Genomic DNA, 13,746 nt, shown 5'->3' on the forward strand with positions numbered 1-13,746 from the left:
TTTTAAACAGACTTATGATGGATAGATTTTTCAAATAGATGCAGCAGAGCCAAATACAATGGCAAGTAAAAGAATGTGCACCCATCAGAATTTTATGGAAATGAACATGATCTGAGGTAAATGTAATGTAAAAGCTTTTTGTGACTTTATTGAAAACAACATTTATAACATAAATTAAGTTAATTCTTGGATTTTAGTTTGAACCTGTTTGGCAGCAATAGCCTCAAACAACCACTACCAGTAGCTGAGGATTCGAACTGCACAACCTTTAGAAGGGATTTTAGACCATTTCCCCTGAGCCAGGGTGTGTGGAAAGTCTGCTGTGAACTTCAGTTTCTGTTGGCTTGAGGTCTGAGCGTATTTTCTTTTTTTGAAGTAATTTTGTAGTAGATTTACCTGGATGTTCATGGTCATTGTCCATGCTGCATCTCACAACTTTTTATTTGATTTAATGAATTTAGATTACTAAGCCTTTTTCTTTTGATCAGTGTGAAAAAGTCAAATGAAATTTAAATTGACCGTGGTTCAATGTTTTGAACATTTAAAAAGGGGGAACCTTTTAAAGGGGAGGGGATAATTTTTATAGTCACCATATGTTACTGAATTCATTCCTGTGGGATCAAAGTTTTGCTTGGTGTTCAACACCGTTGCTGTAGAATTTACACTGCTCGATCTTCACAGTATCGTGTTTCTTTCTCCCTGTAAAGAGAAGCGCTAGAAGAGCTGAAAACAGTTTGTAGCTCAAGGTCGGGCTGAGGAGAATTATTTGTTCACTCTAGTCCTGTCTGTGTGTGAAGAGAATAAAAAAGTTGTACATAAATGTGCAATAAAATGCAAATTGCAGGCTCTTGATGTATCATAGCAAGTAATGTGTCTGCATTTTTTTCATTTGATAACAGACTAGTGAGTAAATAAGAGGTCAGAGGCTATGACTGGTCTTTTTCATGCTTGGATTACCAGGACACCCCATCTTTCTTAAAGATGACTAATTTAATCATTTCAATCATATTTCTCCCACGATTTACAGGACATTCCTAAATGAGCTCGGCTTAGAGTAAATGTTTAAAAATAGTTGAACGAAACAGCTTAATTTGTCAAATTTGTACTGAGCCTGGGGTCCAGTAAACTGCAGGGCAGAGCAGGAGGAAGACAGGAGGTCAGGAAAGGAACAGACATGTTAGAGGGATGATAACAGAAAATGATGCAGGTGATATATGAGCCATGACACAGAATAGGCTAGCGATTATGTAATGATAGACACTGCAAAATGAAAAGAACATTACTTGGCAACTATTATGACTTCAGACAGTATCAGTATCTCAATTATAAGTATTTATGTCAACTTGTAGAATTGTGAGTTCAGGCATTTTTCCCTCTTTTCTGGAACTGTTCGAAAACAGTTCATCGATTAGTTGATAAATAGCTGTTCAATCATCTAGATAAATGATATTTTAGTTGTAGCAATAATTGGAAAATGAACAAAAATGTATGTAATAGAGTTAAGAATAACTTTCAGCGTCCTTGTTCTCTGCAGGTATAACAAGACTACATCTGTTGTTGAAACTATCCAAGGAAATTATAGTACTTAGTGCGGATGAACAAAAGAGCAAATGATCAAAACCATTTTTTTAAAATTTTACAGCAAGATGTGGAAAAGTTCTCCGACATCGAAAAACTCTACCTCTACCTTAATCTGCCCTCCGGTCCCAGTGGTAGCAGTGATAAAAGGTAAAATTACACAAATTGTGACAGGATTAAGAGAAAAATGGATGATTGATGAAATGTTTATGAAACAGGAAAATGGTTAAATTGTCACTCATTGATACTGGCAAACATTTGAATGATACAGAATCACTGATTCGTGAGTGATCCACATCGATCCACATCTTTCCACAGTGACCAGAGTGCCCTGTCGTCAAGCCGCACGCAGCAGATGCATGCGTTCAGCTGGATCCGCAATCATTTAGAGGAATACCCAGAGACCTCTCTTCCCAAACAGGAGGTCTATGATGAATACAAGTAGGTGTAAACACTGGGGTTTCTTTTGGTGTTTGTTATAATAATTCACAGTTTCTTTTCCATTAATTAGCTACAAACTTGTGAATTTATGAGAATTTTTGAATCACTGATGTTGTTCTTCGCAGCTTCTAATGTTCCAGTTTCTTTCTCCTCTAAATTACTGTCGGCTAAAGCGTTAGTATAAATAGACGCTGCAGGCATGAGAATCACAGAGCAGCATGTGCTGGTAATATTAGAATGGAAAGTCTGAGACAGTCATTGAAATGCTCTGACTGTGTTATGTAAGTGTCTTTTTAACTCCACCAGAACAGAAATACAGCGCTGTCCAGAAATATTGGCGCCCTTAGGGTAGACAGGTGAGGAGGCTTTGATGAGAAGAAATGTGCTTCGCTTCAAAACAATAAAACCTTTTATTTTGCACAATCGATCACACCCATTGCTAATATTTACATGGTTTCCCAGCGTATGACGTGTCTAACTTTTGGATACAACCCTACAAATAAATTGTAAAGAAACTGTACTAAAGGACTTTAGTTAAACCTGCACTGAATATCCTACAGCCTATGGCACATACATGTACCCCAGCCAGCTGAGACACATGGTGGAGGGGTTTCTTCTGTTGAAGCGTTTCCTCTCCAGTGTCACCCAGTTTCTTCTCAGAGAGATTTGTTGGGTTTTCTTTATAATTTGTAAGGCCCTGACTGATTTCTGTTTGAATTGAATTCATTTTAAATCAGGGGAATTTAAGGGGAACAATAATCACACTTGACACTTAACACCTCACAATCAGACTTTGTGGCCACTTAGGCAAAACAAGCTATAACACAATGTTGAAATGTCACATTGACATGTCAAATGTGTTAACGAAACAAAATGTGTTTGTCTATTTGCACATCCAGTGATTGTTGAGCGACATAAACTCATCTAAAGTTGTGATTCTGCCACCAGGTTGAATATTCACTGAGTTTTTGGTCTCCACCAACTCGCAGTTTAACTGTCTGTCTCTTTAGCCACTACAGGCTCCCCTGTGTCCATCAGCATGACACTGTGTCTGTATAGTCTGTATATTTTTACCTTTTTATCCTTAAAATAGCAGCAACAATGAGCTGAAAGAGCTGAGAAGCTAACTGCAGAGTCTGTTGTTCATTCATACAATTTATATTTGTCAAGTCATTTTATCAATTTTTTATCTATATTTTTTCAAATATATATTAAGATATTAATTAGGAGCTTTAAAAGTTCTCACCATTGTTTTTTACCTGACATGGATTTTTTGTTTCTTATTTTTCTTAATGTTTTTTTATTCTTTATGTATTGTTTTGTAGGAGCTTCTGCGACAATCTTAACTACCATCCACTGAGTGCTGCAGACTTTGGGAAAATGATGAAAAATGTATTCCCTAACATGAAGGCGCGCCGACTTGGCATGAGAGGAAAATCAAAATATCCTTTAGTGGAATGGATTGTAACAGTCTGGCCTCTGTCTCTGGTCACAGACCATCTGCTGTTGCAGTTCATAAGCTTTCTAAATATAGAAGTGAAATGAAATAAAGTCCCCCTTAGCCTCGGAAGCAGAAGCATAATACGGAGACCCTCATGGAGTCAGTGTGATCTTGACCTTCAAGAAACATTTGGGATTTTTTGTTTGGATTTTTTTGGGGGTGCTCAAAACATCAAAGTACATAACTTTTAGGTTCATTGAATTAAAATTGTGTAAGATGATAATTCTTTTCACTGTTTTGATGTGACTGTCAGTGTCTTAGGAAAAGCCCAGTCCCCCCTCTCTGCCACAGTATACACTGATCAGGCATAACATTGTGACCACCGGTGCAATTTAATGCAAGCCAACAAAGGGGCTCTGCCATGAATTCTACAGGGTTATAATTTCTTCTTTTTAGGTTGAAACTGTCAGAAAAGTGATAAGTTCTAATGTTTTGGCCACCCAATTTGGTAAATGGTAAATGGCCACTTATATAGCGCTTTTATCCAAAGCGTTTTAAAATGAGTGAGGTGGCCAAAACAGAACCACCTCTTCTTCTAATGCATGCTAGTATGACTCCACTGCCCAATTCTAAACACATAGTAGAATTATCAACTTTCTCACAGTTTAAACTAAAAAACTGAGATATTATAATCTTGTAAGAGCAGAATTCATGGCTGGTGCTGTATTGGATTGCATTAAATTGCACAGGTAGGCAAAATGTTATGCCTCAACAGGGTAAATCACACCATCATAGCTATGTAAGTGGGTCACTTACAAGTTGCACTTGCAAGATTGTTTTGGTAGGATTTATTGTCAAAGTTAGATTCACACAGATGCCAGAGCCCAAGGCTCTTCAGAAGAACACTGCCCAGAGCATCACACTGCCTCCTCCAGCCTGTGCTTCCACCTTCTTCCATTGCTCCATGGTCCACTTCAGATGCTCAGGAGTCCACTCTAGACGCTTTTGGCTGTGGACAGGGATCAGCATGGGCACTTTGACTGTCTGCACATATGCAGCCCTATACTCAGCAAGCTGCCGAACACTGTGTTCTGATACGTGTCAATCTTTTTTCAGCAATTTGTGCTACATTACACAGTTTTGGAAAATTCAGTTTTTCATTTGTCTATCATTAATTTTGTGTAACTGACGTGATAAACAGACCTCACAGCAACCACATTATACTGTATATTACTAATTAATTTATTGAAACCACACGTTGTTTATCTTAACACTAGCTTACATATTGCTATAGTGGACTAAGGAAGAGACCTTTTGTTCACATGCCATCATTACCCACTCTGGATTTCCAAAAAACTGGGGATGGGGTAATCAAATTTACATCCTTGTTTAAATTAATTAAAATTTCTGAATTCTGACTCTGCTGTGTCATTCTCCTAATATGCATTGTGTCATGTCAATAACTACATATCTATTGTGTGTAGCTGCAGTGTGATGTCCTAGAGTCTCAGGGCCAGCTAAGCAGCATAAAGGAGGAGGTGCGTTTTGCAGCCTGTGATTTGGTTTGTGAATGGGCCCAGAAGGTGCTGAAACGCCAGTTTGATTCTGTGGAAGATTTGGCCCGCTTCCTGATCGACAGCCATTACATCAGCAACAAGTCGTTGGCAGCTCTCACCATCATGAGCAGCACAGCAACAGGTAAGGCTGACACCTGGCTGGTGTAAAAAAAGGGAAGTCACCAGCGACATCTGGTAGTAGTTCTCTCTTACTACATGTTGTCACTATTACCTACTTTCCATTAAAGCTTTAATAGTTTTTAGTCATGAAAATATCTTTCTTTACATTTACCTCCAGTAGACGTAGGAATACCACATTGTGGAAATACTACACATGAAAGTCCTGCAAAATGTTACTAAAGTAAAAGTACAAAAAGATCTTCCAGAATAATATACAGTATAATTTCTATGTCTTCAGAGGTGAAAACTCCCCAGATGGTGTCAGCGTTCGTCCCCACTGCTGAGGCTCACTCCTTCCAGCCACACTCCTTCCAGCCACACGTCTCGGCCATGTCCTCACCTTCTGTCGATGCAAAGCAGCAGCTTCAGAGGAAGATCCAGAGGAAGCAACAACAGCAAGAACAGAAGCTGCATTCTCCTCTACTAGGAGATGGACAAACCAAGAAGGCAGATGACAGTGTGCCTTGCGGTAGCCCCAGTTCTCCGTCTGCTCAGCCAGCAATAGGCATCGTGGTTGCTGCTGTCCCAAGCCCCATCACAGTGAGAAAACATACATTTTTCAAGTGACATCCAATCTGCTGAACTGATGCAAACTATTTTGTATTTAAGGAAATGATCATTACATTATTATCATTATTATAAAATCACAAAATATATATATTTAAATCTAAGAACTGAGTTTACAAGTCTGACTGCTATTTGTAAGACTCTTCATTTTAATAAATTACTGACATATGGAAATTGCATCAGAAATTTCAAATACATAAATAAAAACCCCGGCTTGCCCTTAAGATACAACATGGCCTCCCTTGCTGATGTCCAGTTTCAGTTACCTGATACTATAAATCAGGTCCAGCTCCGTGTAGGCCTACAACAATAAATAAGAAGCTAAAAAGCTACTATTCACACAGAAATAATTGAATCCTTGGATTACTTGACTTTTGCTCAGAATCCTTCAGTCATATATATCTGTGCTACAAAAAACCTGGTTGGTTGCTGCGCTTACACACTGCAGCTAAAGTTAGTTTCACAGATCTCTTCATGTAACTGTGTAACAGCAAACTCTACATTCCTAGGAGGTAATAAAAATTACATTTCAGAATTCAGAACATTACATTTACTGCCAAACTTATGCACATATACATGACATAATGTTGGCAGAACCCTTGTGTTTAGCATTAAGAGTTTACTTGTTCTTCTTCCTGATTGACCTTTGTGCTCTACAGGTACAGAGAAGCAGGCAGCTGATGTCCCCGAGCCCAGTGGGAGCAGCGGAGAGCAAAGTGCTGCCTATCAACTTCCAAATGGTGACCCAGCCCGTTCAACCCACGAAACAGAGCCCCAAAACCCTGCAGAATATCCTGACTGGTCCAGTGGGAGAACGCACTGCCCGACAGCGCTATGCTCAAATCCTGCCCAAACCTTCTGCCACGACTGCAATCACGTTGCGCTCGCCCTCCACCATGATCATTGCCAGCAGCCCTATTAAGACTGTGATGACCACATGTCATGTCAGCCCAGTCAGTTTAGTCAAGATGGCAGCCATATCGCTTACACCCAACAGCAGCAGTACCACCACGTCGCATACAAACACCACTCTGCGGCCAGCATCCACAGACATCAGCAGTTCTGCTTTTGCACCAGACGCTGGCTCCAATCAGAGCATGAGAGGTGCCTCTGCAGTCCCCATTCAAGCCCCGGTGGCCAGACCAGAGCAGGCCGCTGACACTCACAGCTTTGATGTTGAAATGGAAGTTGAAGCTATACATAAAAACAGCCAAATACAAAATCATAGTGGTGTCACTTTGACTCAAGGAGTAATGGAAAGTAGGCCTGGATGTGTTGTACAAAGAGCTGCAAGTGTGCCTATACCTCAAACTAAGGGCCTCCTTAGTCTAGAGGAAACATCCATTACTGAATGCATGGGTACATCTTCCACAAGCACCAACTCCGGGGCAGCAGTCGAAAGCAGCAACACTAGCACTAATGAAACAAACACTTTAGTCCTAACCCCCTTTACCCAGAGTACGGGAGTTGTTTCTTTACTGAACTCCAATAGAGCGACTGCATTTCGGGAAAGCAGCAGTGTAACATCACTAAAGGAAGGTTTATTGTCCACTAAGGGCCTCAGGAAACGCTCGGGCCTCAGCCCAGACTTTTCACCTGTGAAAAGAGTTTTTATGCCTCAGCAGCCAGTAGGGGGTGCTGCTAGTCTTGGATATGGCATTGCAAACCCAGTCAGTAACGTCCCTAGGCCGGGTGGTCCAACGAGGCCTGAAAGTGCACCAGCCTCCAGGGAGGTGGAGATGAAAATTAATTTTTCCACTCCAGTCCATACGCTCTGCTCTTCCTCCTTTAAATCCAGTGGTTTCTGCTCTGTGACCAAAACACAAAGCTCAATGCAGAGGAAGAGCACTTCCGCTTTTATAGATTCTAGCAACTCAGTTAGTCACGTGTTATTACAGGAGCAGCAAGGGTACACGGCGCCTAATGTGCATGTCATACCTAATATCACTGGGCCCCAGAAACATTCAGGTGTGAGTGATATTAATAGTTCAGTCTCAGCAGGGAACCTAGAAGGAGCTCAGCAACTAACATACTCTCAGTCCAATTCTGCCACCGAGCCCTTAGAGTTTTTTAATCAAGCCTCATTGTCCAGTCAGATCCCCATGCAAACAGATATGAGCTACTTTCCCTTTGATGACGACGTTACTCAAGACAGTATTGTGGAGGAGTTGGTGCAGATGGAGGAGCAGATGAAGCTTAACAACCTGCAGGAGTTTGGAGACTGTGTCACATTGCAAGGTCAACAGGCTGTGATGCCGGAAAACATTATGTCCCCCAATCAGGCCATGGCTGTTTTCTATCATGCAGCAAACAATAGCAGCAACACAATTCACACCCCTACCCCGACACCCACACCCACACCAACTTCAGAAATGATGGGAGGAGTTCATGGCCTCACCGTGGAGAGCCCGTGCTCCCGCATTGCATCCACCACCCCAGTGGACAGTGCGCTGGGAAGCAGCCGTTATACTCCAGTTGGTACTCCACACTCCAACTGCAGCAGCACGGTGCCACCTAGTCCAGTGGAGTGCAGGAACCCATTTGCATTCACACCCATCAACTCTAACATAACTGGTTTCCATGATGGCAGCACGGTCTCCAGCAGCCCTGTGAAGCCCATGCAGAGGCCCATGGCCACCCACCCAGACAAGACCAGACTGGAGTGGATGAATAACAGTTACAACAGCAGCAGTGGGACTTTGTGCAAGTCAAACAGTGGAATGGGAATCCTTCCCAGCTATCAAGGCTTGATAGATGACCAGTTCCAAAAACCTCATGCGTTTGCTGTCCCTCATGCACGCTACCACGACAGCAAATTTGGCCGCCTGACTCCCATCTCGCCCGTTCAGCAGCAAGTAGCTAGCATGGCTACCATGACTAGACAGGAGGGCTTTGCAGTGCCTGCGCCTCTGGATAATAAAACCACCAACTCACCTGCTTCAAGTTTTCGATGTCGCAGTGTGAGCCCTGCTGTACATCAGAAGAATTTGAATGGCAGCACATCAAACACCGCAATTCCCAGTGTCCCTCGTTCAGTAGTGTCTCCCTTTAACTCCCCAGTGACACCTGAGGTGTTAAACATCTTTGCAAACAGCCAGACAAATCTTGGAGTGAGTAACATGGCTCAGAGGAGCCGCTCTGTGCCTCTTAATATCATGATGCAAACTGAGGCGCCGCCACCCCCAGGCCAGCCATGCAACAGCAAAAACATCACCAGCATCCTCCTGAGAAAGCTGGATGGGGACCGTGATGATGCTGTGCGGGGTCTGGGTGCCAATAATTTACCCTCCAGCTACACTGCAAGGATGAACCTCACACACATCCTTAAATCTGACCCCAACCTCTCCTGCACTGACAGCCATCTTAGCCTGATGACCTCTGACTCCACCAGCACGTGCAAGCTTCAGAGGCCAAATTACCTCATAGAAAATGCCATTAATAAACAAATACTTCTCTCAGCAGGTGACAGCCATATACAGCCAGCCTCTGCAGAGCATCCGCAGGCCCAGTTGTTAACTCTGAACCCACACCAGCAGCAAGAAGAAGTTCAGCAAAATCAGCAGTTGGATTTCAGCAACACTGTCAAAGACATCCTGACAGAAAACAGCCTGAGTGCTGGCAATCAGCTCATGGAACAGGTGTCGGAGCTGACCACAGGCGGGGCCGATTTCCCTTGTGAAATCAGAATGACATCGGAGCTTTCCAGTAGCATAAATGACCTTAACGCACTGGACACAAACCTTCTGTTTGACCCCAATCAGCAGCAAGAGCAATACCAAAATGCTTCTGCAGAGGAGCTGTTTCAGCAAATTACCAGTGAGGCAACACATTCAAGTGGACTTGACTGGTTAGAAAGCAAAGACCATCCGACTGTGGGGTTGATGGGTTAAGATATGAAGGTTGTTTTTTTTCTTATCATGTTGATCATGGTGATGTGTGGTTGCTGTTTGTCATTTATTTTCAGGCATTTATACTTTATAAAGCGAGACATTTTAAGGTTTGTCTATTCTAAGTGCCAGGCTCAACTGAAATAATGCTGCAACATTAAAATGCTGGTCATTTCCCTTTAATCGGAAAGCGTCACCTCACGTTGTTTGATCAAGTGCATTTCCAACATGTTTCCAACAATAGTTAGGTAACAAAACAGGAATCTTAAAACGCTTATACAATAAAATGTCTTTACATTTAAATCCTGCCATTTTCAGGCATTGTGTCATTAAAGGATAAGGTGCAAAATATATTTACAGCTGCACTGAAATTTACTGGTGCAATGCAAATTCACCAAAAAAATGCATGTTTGTAGGAACTGACAAGGTGTCAGTTTGAATAAGCTCGGAATCAGCAGAATAAATATTTGATGAATTCAGTTTATCTTAATCTTTAAATGATTCAAACAGAGCCAATGAACGTGTACATGATCTCCACAGTATCTGTAGGCCTTTATTGCACATCATGCAAAAGTATAAAAAACATGGTATATTTAATGTATAAATTCATTAATTGCTTTACATTTATATTTGTCTTTGCTAATTATTTAATCTAAACAGATTAATAAGAAATATTAGAAGATAAACAGACTTCTGTTAGTGATCCTGAGTTTATGATGGATAAAGACAAGCTGAAGTGATACCCTGAGAGGTACAATTATTCATAGTTCGAGACAAAAGACATTGGTATGCTGCACACAATCCTGCAGGATTGTGCTACAACAGGAAAGTTGCAAACTTAACCAATAGGAAAAATAGGACATTTATGAAAGAAACCATTTGCCTAAGAATTACTGCACTTTTAAATTATTAGTCTTGTAGTTCTTGTAAAAAAGAATTATAGGATGGTAAAAATTACATTATAGCCATTTTTCTTAGCACTTGGATGACACATTATTTGTATATTCTGCAAATTAGTCCTTTTAGGTTGGAGGTTTTCTGATGAAAAAGATTAACTAGAGCAGTTAAAAGGCACTCAATCAGTTTATTTGCTAATGTTGCACTCATCATGCTGCACTGACAATCTGTAATAGATGTATTTGTTTACAAAAATGCACTGGAAATATTTTTACTGTGCTGAGAAATCAATCACACTCAAGCTTCACACTGGTGACGAGTCAGTGTGAAAAGATGCCTCCTCATTCTTGGTTTGAGTCTTTTGTTAACACCAAAGTCTTTCTTTTAAATATAACATGCACTAACATTTTGGATAATGTGTCCTAATATGTCCTTTATATAATCAGGAATCCCACTAAGAACCACATCTCCTTTACAGAACAGGGCTGAGAACTGGTTACAGCCAAAGCTTTTTACTGTGACATATATACTGGGATTTTTACCCTGTAAGGGATGAAAAGGGAAAACATTGGTGACATTTGCATGATCAAAGTAAATCTTTGTTTACTGTTTTTGACTCTTTTGTGAGCCCAACCCACCGAACAGGATTTTATGAAGGCAAATACAAAGACAGCACTGTAATTTATCCATAAACTATTTAACAAGTCCGTGAGAGTAAGGTTTTGGTTGGTTACTTTAACTTGTGTTTTTTGTTTTATGGTTCTTTATGTGTTTGTACAGAAACTTTGCAAACTACTGTATGTGCCCAGGTGTATTTCTAGAAAGTGTCATAGAATATTACCACGTAAAATACACAGTACTACATTTTTTATGTGACTAATACTTTGTGGCATACAAAGAGAGAATGTATTAAAACTCGTAAAACATTTCAAAGCTGGATTTTGGCAGAACATTAACCCAGAAATAAATCACTTTTTTGTTTGTTTCTTTGTTTTAAAATATAGAAGTGAAACAATTCAAAACTATATTGTGTAATATCATTACCATGATATATTGCAAACCAAGTACACTGAGTGTGTTGATTTTTTTATGCAGATCACAGTACATGTAACTTCCTTAAAAGCAACTCATTGTTAATATCCAATCTCAGTTTGAGTCTAATTTAATATTTACTATTCTAGACATTCTATATTTCAGTTTTTCAGTCTCTCTACATGGTTTTGATGTTTAATCTATGTGTCTGTGTGAACATCTGCATTTATTTTGTTAGCACTGCTCTTTTGTGTTCACTGAAGACTTTACCCTTCCTCTTGTGTGTACTTTGTTCAGAGCCATAGAACTGCCCTCCACTGTAGTTAAAGTTGCAGTAGTCAGTGTACAGGGGACTTTTTTATGAGGGGAAGTGCTTGTTAATACTGCTTTTTAAAGATTTTTAAAACAAATAAATGTTTGTAAGTACATTGGCATCATGGAGTGTTTATTTGATAATTGTACATAAGTAGTAAAGAAGCAAAATACTCTGGAGATTCCTGCCACTACAACCCGCTAGAAGCTATTTGTTATAATTCGACCACAACATTTAATGAAAGGGAACATTTTCACTTACAACATGGTGGGTGAAACTGCCCCCGTCGTACATTATTTGAAATGTGTTTGTGGCATCAAATTTGGAATGATGACATATTTTCAGAAAATTATGAAATGTTCTGATTTGTATGATTTACAAACTAAATAGGTTTCAAATGGTTTGCAAATCATTGCATATTTTTATCATGATTGTATTCAAGAATTTTATAATTCAATAAGATTTTACTTGAAAAACATATTAAAAACAGGCAAAATCACAAAAGCACCACATCTCTCCTGATGCTCATTTTCTTTGTAGCTAATTTTATTCCTGATTCAGGGAATTGAACCAACAAAAAATTTGTGCTACCCTTTATGGCACTACTCCTGCTAATTATACATTAGATATTTTCACACAACAGGAAAAGCCTAGTTGTAAATATATCTAAAGATAAATAAAGGCAACATGCCAGGTGTTAGAGGTGAAGAGTACACTGCATGCTGGCTCAGTGTCATGGCTACTGAAACACTAAGAAAAGTACAATTGTTAATGTTTTGACTTGATTTTTGCGCAATAAGTAAACAAAACGTTTGATGTGAAAAGGTCTATTCTTGGCTCTACAAACCCCAATTGTAATCTGTGTGGGAGAACACCTGTGTGCTTGAGGAAGGTTTTTAAACATGAAAAGCAATAAAAGAAATGTGCAATTTAATCTCAGAAAAATTTGGTAAAACTGAAACAGGTTCAGCTCCACAAACCCAGTGACAGTTTTATCTATACTATCAAGGGATGTACTTGTTTAAGAAGCACCTCTGGCTTGTTTTTTAGCTCAAATATAGAAAAAAAAGATTATTTTCAAAATTATTTAGACTAAATACTGCAGAGTACTGTTTAAGGACCATCTTATCAGGACAAAGCATCAGTAAACAGCTCATATACAAACCAAATATCCCACTGTTTTGTTGGCTTCATTTCTGATAAAACTCTATTGTAAATTAATCTGATTGTGCTTTTTTAAATTTTTACCTAAATAAGCTTTGTTTGGTTTGGTTTTTGAAAAGAGCCAATGGTTAATTAGTGGTGTGAGGTTAGTAGTATGAATGCCATGTTGCTCTAGAAGCCACAGTTATACAAGCATAAAAAGAAAGCTCCTTTACAGGAATATTCTCATTAGTCAAGACAGCAATTGAGCAATTTAAGTCAAGGTTAATAACAAATGTTTTGTTTTGCTCAATAACAGGCAGAACTTGTGCTGGAATCTGCAGATTTGTGGTTGTGTAGCAGTTAAAGTAACATTAACTCTTTGTTGTTCATGCACAAGTCCAAAATGAGGTACGTAAAGAGAAGTTACTCTATCTACTGCTTTAGTTACTTTGCACAAGAAACAACATATATTTAAAAACAACATATAATATATATAATATAGATTAACCACCTGTCAGTGCATAAAGTGGAACTGTACAATTGTAAAAGATTGGGTTTCAGTGGCGTGCAACCTCCAAATGTTGCTTTTTAATTGCTCATATGAAATTTTAAGAAATACGTTTTTTAAGTTGTTCTCTCCTTGAATCTGGGCATTAAATAAACTTTAGACCTGCACTTTTAGATTAAGTAAAAATGTTATTTAGGCAC

The 13,746-nt window shown here is 39.5% G+C and overlaps 1 protein-coding gene across 1 annotated transcript in view; it reads left to right on the forward strand.

Moving 5' to 3' along the window:
- The window catches only part of LOC137104603 (DNA-binding protein RFX7-like), a 19,099-nt gene extending 7,094 nt beyond the window's left edge, over positions 1-12,005 (forward strand). Inside the window, exons 3-9 of the mRNA XM_067486034.1 lie at positions 1,643-1,728; positions 1,897-2,019; positions 3,345-3,461; positions 4,743-4,827; positions 4,945-5,158; positions 5,435-5,736; positions 6,423-12,005. Of these exons, the coding sequence (XP_067342135.1) occupies positions 1,643-1,728; positions 1,897-2,019; positions 3,345-3,461; positions 4,743-4,827; positions 4,945-5,158; positions 5,435-5,736; positions 6,423-9,653 (4,158 nt within the window). The 3' untranslated portion in view covers positions 9,654-12,005. The remainder of the gene's footprint in view (positions 1-1,642; positions 1,729-1,896; positions 2,020-3,344; positions 3,462-4,742; positions 4,828-4,944; positions 5,159-5,434; positions 5,737-6,422) is intronic.
- Positions 12,006-13,746: the final 1,741 nt, after the last annotated feature.

Source organism: Channa argus, chromosome 2, assembly GCF_033026475.1.
Source record: "Channa argus isolate prfri chromosome 2, Channa argus male v1.0, whole genome shotgun sequence".
NCBI lineage: Eukaryota > Metazoa > Chordata > Actinopteri > Anabantiformes > Channidae > Channa > Channa argus.